The sequence below is a fragment of the Rattus norvegicus genome, chromosome 5, assembly GCF_021556685.1.
Source record: "Rattus norvegicus strain SHRSP/BbbUtx chromosome 5, alternate assembly SHRSP_T2T, whole genome shotgun sequence".
NCBI classification, from domain to species: domain Eukaryota; kingdom Metazoa; phylum Chordata; class Mammalia; order Rodentia; family Muridae; genus Rattus; species Rattus norvegicus.
The window spans coordinates 137,918,860-137,934,934 of record NC_141538.1 but is presented as its reverse complement, the minus strand read 5'-3'; the positions used below and the strand labels follow the sequence as shown (position 1 = coordinate 137,934,934).

General features: G+C 54.5%; 1 protein-coding gene across 5 annotated transcripts in view; it reads left to right on the top strand.

The window, feature by feature from the left end:
- Szt2 (SZT2 subunit of KICSTOR complex) overlaps positions 1-16,075 on the top strand; it is a 46,278-nt gene that overhangs the window by 14,068 nt on the left and 16,135 nt on the right. For 2 of the 5 annotated variants that reach the window (NM_001427598.1, XM_087549875.1), the window contains 35 exon segments: positions 1,158-1,368; positions 1,577-1,747; positions 2,189-2,423; positions 2,555-2,684; positions 3,370-3,512; positions 3,686-3,838; positions 3,976-4,090; positions 4,270-4,484; positions 4,575-4,790; positions 5,111-5,189; positions 5,370-5,464; positions 5,691-5,859; positions 5,996-6,110; positions 6,206-6,319; positions 6,544-6,714; positions 6,870-6,964; positions 7,178-7,301; positions 7,412-7,576; positions 7,664-7,868; positions 8,144-8,259; positions 8,353-8,599; positions 9,652-9,793; positions 9,923-10,015; positions 10,135-10,213; positions 10,302-10,595; positions 10,769-10,910; positions 10,999-11,106; positions 11,329-11,392; positions 11,719-11,904; positions 12,214-12,381; positions 12,456-12,543; positions 12,651-12,722; positions 12,914-13,115; positions 14,218-14,317; positions 15,262-15,391. In NM_001427598.1, coding sequence (NP_001414527.1) covers positions 1,158-1,368; positions 1,577-1,747; positions 2,189-2,423; positions 2,555-2,684; positions 3,370-3,512; positions 3,686-3,838; positions 3,976-4,090; positions 4,270-4,484; positions 4,575-4,790; positions 5,111-5,189; positions 5,370-5,464; positions 5,691-5,859; positions 5,996-6,110; positions 6,206-6,319; positions 6,544-6,714; positions 6,870-6,964; positions 7,178-7,301; positions 7,412-7,576; positions 7,664-7,868; positions 8,144-8,259; positions 8,353-8,599; positions 9,652-9,793; positions 9,923-10,015; positions 10,135-10,213; positions 10,302-10,595; positions 10,769-10,910; positions 10,999-11,106; positions 11,329-11,392; positions 11,719-11,904; positions 12,214-12,381; positions 12,456-12,543; positions 12,651-12,722; positions 12,914-13,115; positions 14,218-14,317; positions 15,262-15,391 — 5,152 coding nt within the window. 5 annotated transcript variants of the gene reach the window in all.

Genomic DNA, 16,075 nt, shown 5'->3' with positions numbered 1-16,075 from the left:
CTGAAAGTTAGAAATTAAAGTGCAGATAAATTCTGCCAAAAGTCTTCGATTCTCCTCAGAAGTAGCAGGGTGACAGTGAATACATAAGGGTATGGTGAGGCAGGAGCTGCTCTGAGGACAAGCAGCCTACACAGTTCCCTTCACTAAGCTACCAGTGTAGACGTTGTGATCCTGGTTGAGATTTTGAGGTAAGAGCAGAAGAAAACAGAGGGTCAGATATTTGACACTGGTGCTTCTGGGCTTGCTTGATTGTAAGGTCCTGGCTGGTTTGGGAAATGAGCATCTGGATAGTGTGGGTAAACTTGGAGTCACCAAAGGCTGAAGACATGGCAGACGATGTCAGGGAGGTCAGAGCACAGAGGAAGAGGGTGGAAGGGAGCTAAAGGGATATTGAACTGTGGGATGTCGCAATTTGGAGATGTGGCAAGTGGCAGAGACGAATTCATTCCAAGTGAAGGCAAGGGCCAGCGTGTAGACACCTGCAGGTGTGGAGAGTAGAGATGAAGGCCAGGAACCGACTGGCCAGGAACCTAAGTGAGTCATGTGGAGCAGGTCTGCAGAGGTCAGGCAGGAAGTGTGTGAGCCTTCCAGGCCTTAGCTGCACAGCTGTGTGGCTTCGCTGTAGTGGTGTGACAGCAGCCACAGACAGCATGCAAAATGAATAGGCGGGGCTGTTCCACAAACCCCAGTGACAGAAAAATGGGTCTGGGCTGATTTGGGCCGCAGATTAGAAGTGGTTGGGTCTACAGCCCCGGTGTTGGTCTTACCGAACGCTTATTTTCAGTACACGCTTTCAGGCCCCACACCAGATGTGTGCGTTAACAAAATCCCAAAGGGTTTTATATGCACCTTAAAGTGTAAGAAGCCCTCTGTTAGACCTATAATGACAGAAGCTGGTGGAACTCTTAACAAAGTCCACAGAGAAGGCAAAAGAACGTTCTCGATCTGGAGGAAAGATGGCAGGGGGTGCCATGGCCGGTGGGCATGGAGGTCTTAGAAAGGATAGAGGATAGATAGGTGCAGGGTGGTGGTCTGTCCTGGGAGCACTGTGGCCCACTTTCCCTCCGTGGTCTGGAAATCGGGAGCAGAAATCCCTCTTCTGTACTTCTTTCCTGCCGGTTGGTAGAATGGGGTCTTCACTTGCTCACTCTCTCCAGGTGGGAGGCGTTTACTCTTATGATTGTAGTTTTGGTCACGTGCCTAACGTGGAATTGATGAAGTTCATTGCAATGGCGACGTTTGGCTCCTACCTGTCCACCTGTCCTGAACCTGAGCCAGGCAACCTGGGTCTGACAGTCTACCACCGGGCATTTCTGCTCTACTCCTTCCTGCGCAGTGGGGAAGCCCTGAACCCTGAGTACTACTGTGGTAAGGCTAGACCCTGCGGGTAGGGGAAGGGCGGATGCAGAATTGCCTTGGAGATGGCATGGCCTTGGCTTTGGGAGGACTGGTAGTCTAACTGGGGCTGGCTTCTCTGGTGCTTTCTCTCCTAGTGACTTCAGTGTAGTCCCTCCCCTGTAATACATCGGCTGACATATTGCCACTTTCTCCTCCCCCATCCTCGTGGGTCCTCTAGGCTCACAACACCGCTTGTTTAATGAGCACCTGGTCTCTGCGAGCAGCAACCCCGCCCTGGCCTTGCGCAGAAAGAAACACACCGAGAAGGAGGTGCCGGCTGACTTGGTCAGCACTGTGTCTGTCCGCCTGCGAGAGGGCTACAGTGTCCGAGAGGTTACCCTAGCCAAAGGTCAGGGTCACTAGATCCCACTGCAGTTTCACAGGTTGCTGGTAACTTATATGTGTGCAGACCTGCCAGATATATGGGGGCACCCACCTCCCACACGTTAAAAAGTGTCCCCATGGGGTTGGGGATTTAGCTCAGTGGTAGAGCGCTTGCCTAGCAAGCGAAAGGCCCTGGGTTCGGTCCCCAGCTCCGAAAAAAAGAAAAGAAAAAAAAAAAAAAAGGTGTCCCCATGAGAGTCTCTGACCTTTAAGACAGGTGAGCTTTGGCGTGCTCTCAGGGCTGAGTTCTCCTGCCTCAGTGAACAGCTGTGGGGTGTGCTGTCCTGGGCTGTGCTTCTGAAGTGTATGGGACTGTGTTTGGAACTTAGGCCAGGCTCGAGGTCCATGTCACGGGGAGGCTGGCTGGACTGGAGTCTGGCTCCCTCTAAGCCTCCCTCTCCTGCAGCAGGGTCCCAGCTGGAGGTAAAACTGGTGCTGCTGTGGAAACACAATATGCGAATTGAGTATGTGGCCGTGGCACCCTGGCCCCTGGAACCTGAGAGCCCTCGAGGGACAAGGGTGGAAGTGACAATGGAAGGTGGCTATGACATTTTACATGACGTGTCCTGTGCACTACGGCAACCTATTCGCTCACTGTATCGCACTCACGTTATCCGCCGCTTCTGGAACACACTACAGAGGTGAGTAAGGCAACACCCAAGCTGTGTAGAGGGACAGATTCGTCAATCTGGGAGCTTGCGTCCACCCCTGAGGCTCCCTTCACCTGACCCCGGCAGCCTGCTGCAGCTCAAGCTTGGCCCTTGTCCTACAGCATAAACCAGACAGACCAGATGCTGGCTCACCTGCAGGCCTTCTCCTCAGTGCCGGAGCATTTCACGCTTCCCGACAGCACCAAGAGTGGAGTGCCGCTCTTCTACATCCCCCCTGGCTCCGGCACCCCGGTGAGTGTGCCTGACACTCAGCAGCCTTTCTTGCTTTCCTAGCCTGGAGGCCAAACCCACCACTGTTCCTTCTCGAGTCTGAGGCACCCAAACCAGCTTTAGCCAGCTTTAGCCTTGAAAGCATCTCTTCTTCCTGCCTCCTAAGGCCCTGGGGACACTGTTAATAAAGAAAGAGGCCGCAGCAGACCAGCCTAACAGATCGAGCTGTCAGGCAATGGTACCCTAGCAGGCTGCGGTTGCTGCCCTTGCCTGTCTCCATGTGGCCTACTTCGGCCTCCTCCTCCAGTACCTGTTGTCCAACTCCCACTTTCCATGTGAACTGGGTGCTTTCTGAGGATTACAACTTCCAAGTTCCGGGTCCTCTTCACTCAATCTGCAGCTGATAATGGGGTACAGTGACCACGTGGCCTACGGAAGTGTGCGGTGGCCTCTTCATTAGATCGTGCCAGCTCTCAAACACTTTCCTAAAACGTCAGTAGTCTAAGCTCGGCAGGTTCCTTCCTCCCACTGGGTCCGCTTTAAAGGGCTATCCAGTCTGTCTTGGCTCGGCCGTCCCAGCATCTCCTTTCTACTGAAAAGCCATGTGCCTTTGTCCCAGGCTGGCCTGACCCCTGAGCCGAATCTGCTATAGCTGTCTGCTGAGTTTCCTCACATGGTTTTAGTGGGCTGGCCTTTCTATCCCCAGGTGCTTTCCCTTCAGCACAGTGGCTCCGACTCCTCCCATGCCCAGTTTGCTGCCTACTGGAAGCCAGTGCTGTCCATGGATGCTAACTCCTGGCAGAGATGGCTGCACATGCATCGCCTGGTGCTAATCCTGGAGCATGACACGTGGGTACCCTCGGGCTCGGGGCCTTGGCTCTGACGGAGGAGCATTCTGGAGTGGGAGCTGATGGGGAGAGCACAAGCTGTGGCCAAGCCTTCACTTGTCAGCTCCCATGACCTCGGGGTCCAGAAGCGATTGGGGCTGGGCCATCTGATGTCACTCTCCCACCCTGTCTTAGACCACTCCCTAAGCACTTGCACACTCCGGGCAGCAATGGACGCTATAGCACTATCCAGTGCAGGATCTCCCACTCCTCACTGACCTCTCTGCTTCGAGACTGGAGCAGCTTTGTGCTGGTTGAGGGCTATTCCTACGTCAAGCTGCTCTCCAGGTGGGCAAAGTGGTCTGTCTCTCCTCACCATCTCCACACCCCATCCCATCCCAGTCTTCCTCCAACCTGACCACATCCCTTCTCTAAAGCCCATTTACACTCAACCCGGGACAGCTCGCTTGCTTCTTTCTCCCCAGCGCCCCAGACCAGCCCCCATCCTCCTTCTACATGGTCCGCATCATTTCCAAGGCCCCTTGCATGGTTCTTCGCCTGGGCTTTCCAATTGGCACACCAGCCCAGGCCCGGCATAAGGTAAGCCCTGACTGCCTGACCGAGGAGTTCTGGGGTGTAGATGAACTCTGCCCTCCTGACTCAGAGAGGAGGGGTGCCCCCAGAGGAACATGGAACAGCTCTTTCCTTGACTGTGGATTCCTTCTCCCAGACCTGGACAAGTTGGGAGTAGGGGAGTCTGACTATATTTTCTCCCACAGATTGTGTCAGGCTTGCAGGAAGAGATCCTGCGCCTTCGCTTCCCTCACCGAGTGCAAAGTAAGGAGCCAACACCCAAAGTGAAACGCAAAGGCTTAGGGGGTGTTGGGGGCAGTTCTCCCTCCAAGTCACCCCCCACACTGGGGCCACAGCAGGCCTTGTCTGACCGGCCCTGCCTTGTGGTTCTTCATAAGCCACTGGACAAGCTCCTCATCAGGTTGGTAAAAAAGATGGCGGGGGGTGGGGGGGAGACCTCAGCATGAGAGACTGTGAGCACAAGTCAACTGGGAGCCGCCCTGTTTCCCAGGTATGAGAAGCTGCCCCTGGACTACAGGGCACCCTTCTTGCTGACACTGGAGCCACCAGGACCACTGCCCCTGGTGTCAGGCCGCTCAGCCTCATCTAGCCTCGCGTCGCTGTCACGTTACCTCTACCATCGGCGCTGGCTGTGGAGTGTCCCTTCAGGCCTCGCCCCAACACTGCCACTCAGCGCCATCGCCCAGCTCCTCTCTGTTCTCACCGAGTACGTCTCCAAGCCTGCAGGGCAGCTCAGCGAGGGCAAGGAGAGAACAGGTGTAGGCTCTGGGTTTGGACAGCACCTACGCCAGACAGTTCCCATCTCCAAGCGACATTGTCAGTACAGAGGTCGTGCTGTTGTCCTCCCACTCCGGACTCCCCAGCTCTGCTAATTTTGGCCTCTGGTCCTGTTTACACCTGACACTCTCTAGGGAACTGCTAATTTGAGCTTGCCTCCAGCGGGCCAGGTTGCATGATGGCTTCTGGGGGGTGGGCAGTTGGTGCACTGAACTAAATTTCTCTTTCCTCATCTTTCTGGGGCATCAGGGTCCGGCTTTCTGAAGGGTTCCACTTCGCCTGTAGCGGGGAAGGAATCATCAACATGGTTTTGGAGCTTCCGGTTCAGGTGTGTCCCATCCTTCTGAAACTTACCCCAGGGACCTTGGGACACTTGCCTCTCAGCTGGGTGGTGACTGCTAGAAACTGCCTCACCTGATCCAGGGACCAAGGCCTCAGGCCAGAGTGAGAAGCTCTCCAGGCTTCTTCACTGCCTGGGTTTTGCCCAGGATCTCCCATTTATCCACAGAATGACCCACTGGGGCAGGCCGCAGCTGAAGAGAAGCATACATGTGTTGTCCAGTATATCCTCTTCCCCCCACACTCTACCTCCACTAAAGACAGGTGAGGCCATGACCTCTGCATGTCCCCTCCCCAGGGTCAGCTAACTGTCTGTATACTACTCTGACCTCTACCCCAAACCAGAGCAGGGGCTGCTGGCTTTAGATGACCCATGTTGAGTAGATGCTGGTCTTGCACAGGCCACCTGGCTATCCTGAGTGCCTGCCTTCTCATCCTCCCTACCACAAGCTGTCCCTGGACTTCTAGGCTTAGAACCCTCCTCTTCCAGCTTCTCAACAGACGATGACAATGATGTGGAGGTAGAGGCCTTAGAGGGGGACTCAGAGCTTAATCTAGTCACCGAGGTGTGGGTGGAGCCTCAGTATGGACGAGTGGGGCCTGGCCCTGAAAGCTGGAAACACCTGCAGGATTTGACCTACTCTGAGATTCCTCAAGCTGTGAGTGACCCCAGACCTGTCCCGTGCCTCCTAGCAGAGTATCCCTTGTTGGAGACTGTCACCTCTGCATGTCCTTTGAGACTAGAGGTGGGACCTAGGATAAACTGACTCCTGCCATCTGGTGTTTCTTCCCTAGCTCCACCCACGGGATGCTGCCTGCATTGGCTCCCTGCTGACTTTTGAATACCTGATACAGCTGTGTCAGAGCAAGGAGTGGGGTCCTCTGCCCCCAGAGCCACAGGTCTCAGATGGTCAGTGGCAAGGGTGTATGTAGCAGGGAAGTAGATGGAAGAAACAGCCACAGGTAAATAAGCTGGGTCTCGCTGTGGCTATTCTTTCCTCCTAGGCCTGGACCAACGAGGAGACACCTGTGTCCATGAGATCCCTTTCCGTTTTGACCTACTAGGGCTACTGCCACAGTGCCAGCAGCTGCAGATGTTTTTCCTCTTGCTCTCCAGAGGTGGGTATACTTGGAAGCTACTCACCCTCACCTAAGGGGCCAGCAAACTGGGGCACCTCAGAAGACAAAGGCCAGCCAGCGCAATGAGTGACTGAAGCTGAAGGAAGGGCTTTGCCAGTCAGGGCGGACGCTGAGACTGAAGGGAGGGCTTTGCCAGTCAGGGTGGAGCTGGGGACACTGGGCTGCAGGAGACACGCTGCTGAGACAGAGTGTGTGTTGGGCAGAGCCAGAGGGTGTGCCTCTCACCGAGGGGCCCTGTCCCACCAACGACATGGTGCTGTGCCTGCTGCACAGCTGCCTGGGGCAGGAGCTAAGTGACCGGGAGATCCCCCTGACCACCGCTGACCAGACTGCCTTCCTGAATGAGGTCCTGCGGCGGAGCTCCCTGGACCCAGGTGAGTCCCCCCTGCTTTCCTGATACCACTCTTCAGCCCTTCCCTACCCTAAGGTGGTTCCTGCCTTCGAGTGCTGGCCTCCTTCCCACCCTTTTACCTCAGAGCCCTGCCTCCCTGTTGGTCCTGCCCTTTTCCACTATCTCTGCCCCTTGTAGGTCCAGAAGGTGCTCTAGTTGGGGGTCACGCAATCCCTAAGGATCAAGCAGGCAACAGGACCCAGGCTACTGGAGACTCCACCCTTCCTACCCAGGTCAGCACTGCGGCCTTTTCCTGAGCGCTTAGGTGCGCACATCTTCTGTCAGCACCCACAATGCCTGGGTCTCCATCACCCGACAGTGCTCTTTCCCCTTTGCCCAGACCTCTCACACTTAGCCTAAGAGGAACCTGGTCAGGATAGGAGAAGGGAACGGGACTCGGAATGTTCCCTTGTGGATTGCTCTTGTTCTCTGTTCGTCTCTTACAGAGTGTAGGCATTCCTGGAATTCCCAGGTCTTCCATTTCTGCACAGCCCCCTCAGTGGCACTGCTATGCCAGGCTTCTGAGCCCTCAGCATGTGTTTCTGACTTTTCTCCCAGCTACCTTCTCAGGTACCAATAGCTGACCTTCCTCACTAACCCCTCTGATACAAGCCCTTGAGCTCCTCCCCACCATCCACCAGAGAGCCCTGATAGGTAGGTGCCCGACTTTTCCTCTTCAGATGTCCAACATCTAACTGCTTATGGCCTGGTGGGTTCCTCTCAAGAAGAAACAAAACCTAAGCTTGGGGATTGGAGTGGAGCTCCGAGCCTGAAAGACCTGGGAGCAGCAGGGACTAGGGCTCCGAAGTCACAAGTGCCCATCCTCAGTGTGACCCTTGCTAGCGGTAAGGCTGCTGCCTAGCGTTGTTTAAGCACAGGGTGGGGTTGGGAAGCCACTAAGAATGTGAAGACACAAACAACTTTCCTCACAGACAGTACCCAGAATCCAGGAGAGCCAAGCCCACCCTCCTGCCGAGACTTCCCAGCTAACAGTGGGCGCCAGGCTCCCCAGACAGAGGGTGCTGATGGGCCCCGGACCCGGTGTCCTGTCTACATCTATAGCTGTTCCCTGGAAGCACTGAGGGAACAAATGGTTGGCTTGCAGCCTCCACAAGCACCACGAGACCTCATATTCCGGTGGGTATGCTTCATTTTGACTCTTGGCTCCTCTTATCCAAGGCTTTCGTGCACACTCAGGTCAATCAGGAACTTAGCTTCCGAGCTGTCTGTCCGTGTCCCATCCCGTCCCGTTCCCCCCGCCCCCACCAAGCAAATCATCAGACATTCCTAATCATGAGTCTAACACTGTCCGGGCTCTTAGTCTGGACACACCTCTGAAGTTTGGATGCCCGATGAGGCCAAGGTATCACTTAGGGGAGTCCACCAAGGCCTGTTTTTCCTCACATTCCTAGGACTCAGGACCTGGACCACCCATCCTCCTCCTCAGCCTGGATGGAGCCCAGATACAAGGAGGCAGCCACACACTGCGCCTTGCTGCAGGAGCACGCACAGCGGTGCTTTGTCCGAGGTTAGTAGGAGTGTCGTGCAGAGGGGTCTGACTGAGAGTGGGACTGCAGGTCATAGGGTTAGGGGACCCTCATGGCTCACTCTGCTCCCTTAGGGCTGTTCCGAAGCTTGCAACAGGCACAGAGCGTGACCTGCCAGGATCTGCTGACAGCCGTAGATGCCTGTGAGGAGCTTCTACAAGAAGTAGACATCACCTCTTTTCTGCTTGCACTATGCGGCCATACTTGGGGTTTGCCTCATGCACCCCCAAGTCCTGGGCCCCTCAGTCCAGGGCCCTTCAGCAGTAGCATCGAAGAAGGACCAGAACCCCGGGAACGAGCTATCCTAGTTTCTGAGTCCAGGTTAGGATTGTTCTTGAAGGTTGTTGAGCAGGGTTGTAGGAGACACATGGACCAAGTCCCTACAAGCAAACCTTCCAGTCCAGTGGAAGCATACCGAGAAGCAGTGTACTTGCTTCATTTCCGGTGCTGTCTTTGGTAGCAGCCTCTCTCCCAGGCATACCCCACCTCTCCTAATTTAGTATGTTCTGATTAGCTGAGTGCGGGCAGCCCGTTCCCAGGAGTGAACACAAATTTTTCTTATGTTCCCATATTAATCATAAGAATTTCCCCAGCTGATGTGAGTATATTGTTCATCACTGAGTCCCCACAGTGGGCCTCCACAGCTCCTGCTGAAGGAAGGCTAGAGAGAAGGACAAAGGCAGGATAGGAGACGCTCTGTTAGCTTCTGCAGTGTGTACTATTGAGGAAAGAGCAGCTAGGAAAGGGAGGGTGCCACGGGCTCCACCCAGTGACTACTCTGGAGGCCCAGATCTCCCTCACTCTCCATGCCCCCTCCAAGTGAACACACATTTCCTCTAACAAGCTCTTTTCCTCTGTTCTCCTCTGATGCCGAGTGGTGCTAGCCTCTACCCAGTGAGACGAGTCAGAAGGAGGGCCACTCTTATGTAAGAAATGTGTAGGTCAGAGCCAGAAGGGAGAGGGCTGCCCCGCGGTCACCTCCCAGGCTCTGTTCCGACACCTGGTAGATAACAACAGGTACTGCTCCTGGCACTTGGTGGTCCTTAGTCCTGACTCCTGGCACTCGGTGGTCCTTAGCCCTGACTCCTGGCACTCGGTGGTCCTTAGTCCTGACTCCTGGCACTCGGTGGTCCTTAGCCCTGACTCCTGGCACTCGGTGGTCCTTAGCCCTGACTCCTGGCACTCGGTGTTCCATAGCCCTGACTCCTGGCACTCGGTGGTCCTTAGTCCTGACTCCTGGCACTCGGTGTTCCATAGCCCTGACTCCTGGCACTCGGTGTTCCATAGCCCTGACTCCTGGCACTCGGTGGTCCTTAGTCCTGACTCCTGGCACTCGGTGGTCCTTAGCCCTGACGTGCTCCTTCCAACCCCAGTATAGAGACTGAGGACCTAAGTGAGCCCGAGTTTCAGAGCACCCGTGTCCCTGGGAATTCAGACCCTGGTCCGGAGATTTCTCTGACGGATGTCTGCCAACTCAGAGGAGAGGCACATGATGCCCTTCACAGCCTCATCCAGGTGGGAACTTGGAGGGGAGAGGAAGGAGGTAGAGTCCTGCTCATACAGCCCGCAGATTCTCCCCTGGGTTGAGGATGGTCACATGTCCTGGTCTTCAGGGATGGATACCTCATAGCCCTTTCTAACCAGGAGAAGTTCCTGGAGATCAGCCGTCTACACTTCCGCACCGTGCCCTCCAATCCCCACTACTTCTTCTATTGCCCTCCATCCAGTAGGCGAGAGGTGAGAAACTTCTTCCTGTCTGCATGCCCAACCCCACAGCCTGTCTGAACCTTTTTGAATATTGGTTCCCGATGCCTGGATGTCCTGCTTTGATCACATGTCTTCCCCCACCTTCTCAGGATGAGGGACCCCGAGACACTGTGGACAGAAAAGTCAGTGACCTGGAGTTTTCCGAGGCTGAGCTCGTGGGAGAGGAAGGTGTGTGAGCAAGTGGGTAGGATGGGATGGCTGTTTCCAGCCAGGATTCAGGGGCCCTGACTACCGCCCTCTCATCTTACACCTCTAGGGGACACATCTGCCTGCTGTGTGGTCACTGAGAGTGATCCAGAGCTGGAGGTAGAATACCGAGAGAGCCGAGAACCAGACCTAGGGCCTGCTGGACTGGACTCCGCATCACTGTCAGATGCAGACACCGTGAACCCCGATGAGGACTCCTTCAGTATCTTAGGGGGTGACTCCCCAACTGGGCCCGACAGCCTCATGCATGACCTGCCACCTCTCTTCCTACACCTTACATGCTCCGTGCGGTTGCGTGGGCAGCACAGCTCAGTGCCCGTGTGCAGCCTGCCCACCTGCCTGGGTGAGTTCAGGGGAGCCAAGAGCAAGGCCAAATGTCCCCATGTGGCTTGTTTGCCTGTCTGCTCTTGGGGACGGGGAGATGGAAGAACCTAGGGGAGTTGGTACCATTTAGAACTTGGGAAGCTATACTTCATCCAGGGTTCCCAGAAATCCCTAATTTTACCTCTCTCATAGGTCAAGTGCTTTCCAGTCTGGAGGGACCCCCGGTTGGAGGCCGAGTTCCCCTGAGGGACCTCAGTATCACTCTTGATGTCTTTGTGCTGACCTTACCCCTGGAAGTGGAACTGCCCCCAGCCTCGGACCCTCAGCACCATCGGTATGGTGGGGAACACGAGACCTCAGGAGACCCCCGGAGGATAGTAGCTCCAGGTCTGACTTTTGCTCCTACCCTGTTTACTGTTTAGGTCAACATCTGAGAGCAGTGCTTCATTCCCACGGTCTCCGGGGCAGCCATCATCTTTAAGGTCAGATGATGGCCTAGGACCCCCACTACCACCCCCAGAAGAAGAGAGGTACATCCTTTGTGTGTGTGTGTTTATTAATTATTTTGTTTCCATTTCAGATATTATCCCCCTTTTTAGTCCCCCCTCCATGAGTCTCCCACACCCTTCCCCTCCCCTTCACCTCTAAGAGGGTGCTCCCCACCAACTTACCCTTACCTCCCTCTCAGTTTCTCCACTCCCCCTTGGTTTTCATTCTTGGGAAACTAGTTTATAAACCTTTCCTCCACTTAGGCACCCAGGACTGTCCAGTTTGGCCACACCCCACAGACTGGCTATTGAGAGCACCATGAGTGAGGTGAGCCTTCTCTCCTTCAGTGTGAGCAGTACCCCACCCCACCCCACGTCCCCGTGCTGTGGCTGACAACCTGCTCAGCCAGGCACATAAGAACACTGGCGTAGGGGTTGGGGATTTAGCTCAGCGGTAGAGCGCTTGCCTAGCGAGCGCAAGGCCCTGGGTTCGGTCCCCAGCTCCGAAAAAAAGAAAAAAAAAAAAAAAAAAAAAAAAAAGAAGACTGGCGTAGGCCTCCCGTAGTCTACAGGGAGACTGTCTTCCAGTGTCTTGCGGATTGGGTTGAGTGATGCCCCACTAAGCAAGGGCTCACACCCACACTCTGGTTGTAGATCCGCTGGCTGTTAGAAGATGAGATGGTAGGGGCACTCCGAAGAGGGGGAATCCCCCAGAGCCCTGCCCTGCACCGAGCAGCTGCCCACATTCATAGCTCGTCCGGACGCTCTACCTGCCTCCGCCAAGCTCCCCCTCTGAGCTTTGTGTTTGGGCCAGAGCGCTCCCTCACACAGTTCAAGGAGGTAAACTGCCCTCCGGTCACTCCGTGGGTCCCTGGGGCTCCATCATTTCTTGGCCCTCTCTTAATTTGAACCCATAGAATTTTCCCTCCTGTGTGTCTTTGCCGCCTCTGCTTCTCCCTCATTTGCCTGGAAGTGAGGTTCTATAGGCAGTAGCCCTACTTCCCACCTTGTTACTGGGCCTGCTGAACTTTGGCAAAGCCATTCAACCTTTTCTACCTTAGCAGTCGTGGGCTCCCGTCTGCTTCTGTGGGGAGTCACAGAGTCAAAGGAGAAATCCAGCCTAACCTGTGCTCTCGACTCCTTCCCTAGGAGTTCCGGCGCCTCCACCTCCCTGGCCATGTTCTCCTCGAGGACCCTGACAGTGGCTTCTTCTTTGTGGCAGTTGGCCAACAACCAGGTGGACTCCATGGGGAGCCCCCTTCATCAGCCTGGGCTTGGCACAACCATGAAGACAGGGCTGAAGATGCTGAAGGGGAGGTAAGTGACCCGGGGACCAAGAGGTGTGGCAGTTGTAATACGGCTGTATCTCAGTTCTGATTTCTGTTTCTCAGGTCCTGACAGCCAGCCCCCAGGTCCCTGGCTCCCTAGAGGATTCCGAATGTACCCCTCTCATCAGCCTTCCCAGCCTGTCCCAGGGAGGTAAGAGAAGGTGGCAGCATAGTCTGTTTCTCCCAGCTTCCCTTTCTACAGGCAGACCCTTCTAAGCAGGATCCAGAGACACAGCAGGTATTCCCTTCTCTATACAGGAAGTCAGCCTGGACCTAGTCGGGGACTAAGCCTCATGTCCAGTCAAGGCAGTGTGGACTCAGACCACCTCGGTAAGCTCAGAGCGGGGGTGGATGACCCCAAGTTGATGGCAACCGTGCGTAGGGCTGCACAGGGAAAGGTCTAGGAAGGGGGATCAGTCAGGGAGGACCTACTTAAAAGAGATGCCAAGCTTGATGCCCTGTGATTCAGATGACTCGGGCTCAGCTGAGGGTGGGGCTGAATGTCAGCACATTTGACACAGGTTATGACGGTGGCAGCAGTGGCTCAGACAGTGAGGGTCCCGGTGAGACTCTTGGTGAGAAAGCCCTCTTCACACTGCGGACTCCACCTGGACCAGCACCTCCACAGCCTTCGCTCTCTGTCCTTCCTGGGCCGTCCCTGCCTGATTTCTGGCTTATCGTCAGGATACTGCAGGATCGTGTGGAAGTGTATGCACATGCACGGTATGTAGAAGCAAGTCCTGTACCCCGATGTTATCAACTTCTTGTGCACAGTCACACAGCACCTCTCTCAAGGGTTACTGAAAATACCTGGCACAGTGACATGTACCTTTAACTCTACACTGGGAAGGCAGAAGTAGGAGGAGCTCTAGAAGTTTGAGATCAGCTTGGTCTACATTGTATGTTCCCGGTCGCCAGGGCTATAGAGAAGCCCTGTCTTAGAGAGAAAGAGAAAAAGAGAGAAACTTGAGAGCTTTGGTAGGGATCTTCTCAGGTCTGGGACTCCTCATCTCTTCTAGGAAAAGCACATCACTCTCATTTTTTGTTTGTTTGTTTGTTTTGTGACACAGGGCGAGCCTGGAACTCATTGTGTAAACCACTCTGGCTTTGAACTCATAGAAATCCACCCGCCTTTGCCTTATGAAGGCTGGGAGTAAAGTTGTATGCCTCCATGCCCAGCTCTCGAGACTTTCTCTGCGGGGTTGTGACTTCTCCCTGAGCCTTAAGGGCATCAGGTTCATAAAAACTTGAAGGCCTTAAGTTCATAAAGCTTTGGCAGTTGACACTTAGAAGAATGAGCGAGGTGGCTGATATTCGACAAGTGCACATAGCATGTAGGTGCCTGTCTAGCCTGTGCAGGGATCAGCTTGTCTAACTGACCTGGCATTGCCTGTCACATCAGGTCAGCTCTACACAGTATTCCCCACATAGTGGGGGTGAAGAAACTGCAGACTTGAGTACTTGCCCAAGGTCACAGTAAGTGACAGAGCGAGGGCTCATAGCTGGGCATCTGCTTAAATAGCCTGTTTTTAGAGGTGGCACAAGGGAAGACCACCATCTTGACTGAACTTCGAGACTAATCAAGAGGCTGGACAATGGGGCTTCTGTAGTTTTGTGAGGGAGCTCACAAGGCAGCCGTGTTGCCTGGGCTTCCAAAACCACTGGAAATTTCTTTCCCTTTCCCAGAGGCTCTCTTCCTTTGTACATTTTTACCTCCTTTACATAGTTTCCTTTGGCCTCCAGCTCCATGGCCTTCCCTCCAGTTTAGCACACCTAAAACTGCGTCCCTCTGCACTTCTTTGTCATCTCCATCCTTCCTGCCTAGGAGCCTGAATCGTGAGGATGGCGGGCCAGGCACTGAGTGTCGCCACCTGCAGCAGCTCCTAGTGAGGCGTGTTGGGGAAATTTGCAGAGAGGTCAACCAGGTAAGGCAGCCTGGGGCAGGGCTGGGGTGGTGCTCAGGGGGCGGGGCTGGAGCACTGGGGCTGAGAGGAGGAGAAAGGAGTTTCTAGGAGCCAAACCTTTAGAATTGGGTGGTCTGTCTCAGACTTAACAGTGACAGAGACCTTTTCTATGACACCCCAGTTCTGGAAAGCTTTTACTCCCACAGCTCCCTACAAACTCAAGGGTTCTTGTTCCCTTCCAGTGACCCTTGAGATGTTTCCTGTCCTTACACTGGGAAGTTAGTGAGAGCCAGACATAGGGACCCTGACTGGTGCTTGTGTAGAAGAGGTCAGGCGGGCACTGAACAACCGAAGTGCATGGATGATTTCGGTGTCAGCTGTGAAGAATTCTGCAGTGAGAAGTGAGGCTGCTGGGAGAGCACTCGGGAGAGCTGTGACCCAGACTGTCTGGGAACACTTCTTGGTTAAAGCAGGTTTAAGCTGAGAACTGAAGGCTAGTGATCAGATTCTAATGAGGAGCGAAGACTTGCTGGGTTTGCTCTGAGCTCTTAAGTAGGATGCTATTCCCTCGTAACTGACACTGTGCTTGCTGGTATCCTCCAGATAGGTGGTGTGTGTTTTGTTTTGTATTTTCACTTTTAGAAATTCAGAATTTCTGATTCCCCAACCTACCTGTCCACTCTGGCCCGTTAGACTCTGTGCCAACCTCCCCTGTCCAGTGCAGACACCAGTGCACACTGAACAATGTCTAGTGCGGTATCAAAGCCAAACGTCTCTGGCTGTCGCCCAGTCCTCAGTCCATCCATGTACCTTCATTTCTGATGCGTGGCACGTTAGGTAGTCCAGGCTGGGCTCCTGATGGTCTATCTGACTTTCAGACCTCAGTAATGGTGGGCATTCTCTTGGCCTGACCGCCACCCACTCATTAGAAAGTGTTTCACTTTTCTGACACTTGCTCCTTCTAGCGACTGCTCCTTCAGGACCTTCATGACAGTCACGTGTGTAACTCCCTTCTGGTGGCCGAGAGTGAAGAAGATCTGTGGCGCAGCGAGATGCCTTTCCACTCCCGTCAGCGGGTGGTCCTGCCCAGTGATGGTACGGTCATAGCTAGGAGCCTCCCTCACCAGGCTGTCTGTCCTCTGCCTGCTCCTCGCGTGAGAAGCAAGACTGGAAAGATGAGGACTTGGCTGCTGCTAGGTCACCACTGACTTTAAAGAGAGCAGTTCCAGTGGAGGGGAGGAACGGAAACCAGATGGCACGGCAGAGTGGAGATAGAATTGGAGCAGACAGACTGCTCTTCGCCTGGGTCAGCAGAGAAAGTGTGACTGAAGGAAGGGAGAGTCGAGGAAACCTTCAAAGTACAGAACAGAACTGGGCATGCTCTGTTCAGTAGGGGAAAGCCTGAAAGGGAGGAGATGTTGAAGAATACTGCGGAAAAGAGATGGTTAGCTCTAGGCTATGACCCAGCTTCCTAACGGGTGGCCTTTGCCTGGCCTTGGCTTGGTACATAAAATATTGACCTTAACCCAGCAGCAGAGTAGACAGGCGAGTAGTGTGAGGGAGTGGGAAGCTGGCAGCTTGTTCCACAAGGAGGAGAAGGAGGAACCTGAGACACTGTAGCAAGGTTGGTCTTCTGAGCGTCCCTCCAGACAGGCAGACACAGGGCACCTTTGGGATTCCTAGGGTTTCTGGTCATGGGAAGGAAGCATACTAATCTAATGGGGGTAGTGATTGAAGTCTCAACCCTTGGGCTCTCTTCTTTTGCACCCAGTGACTGTG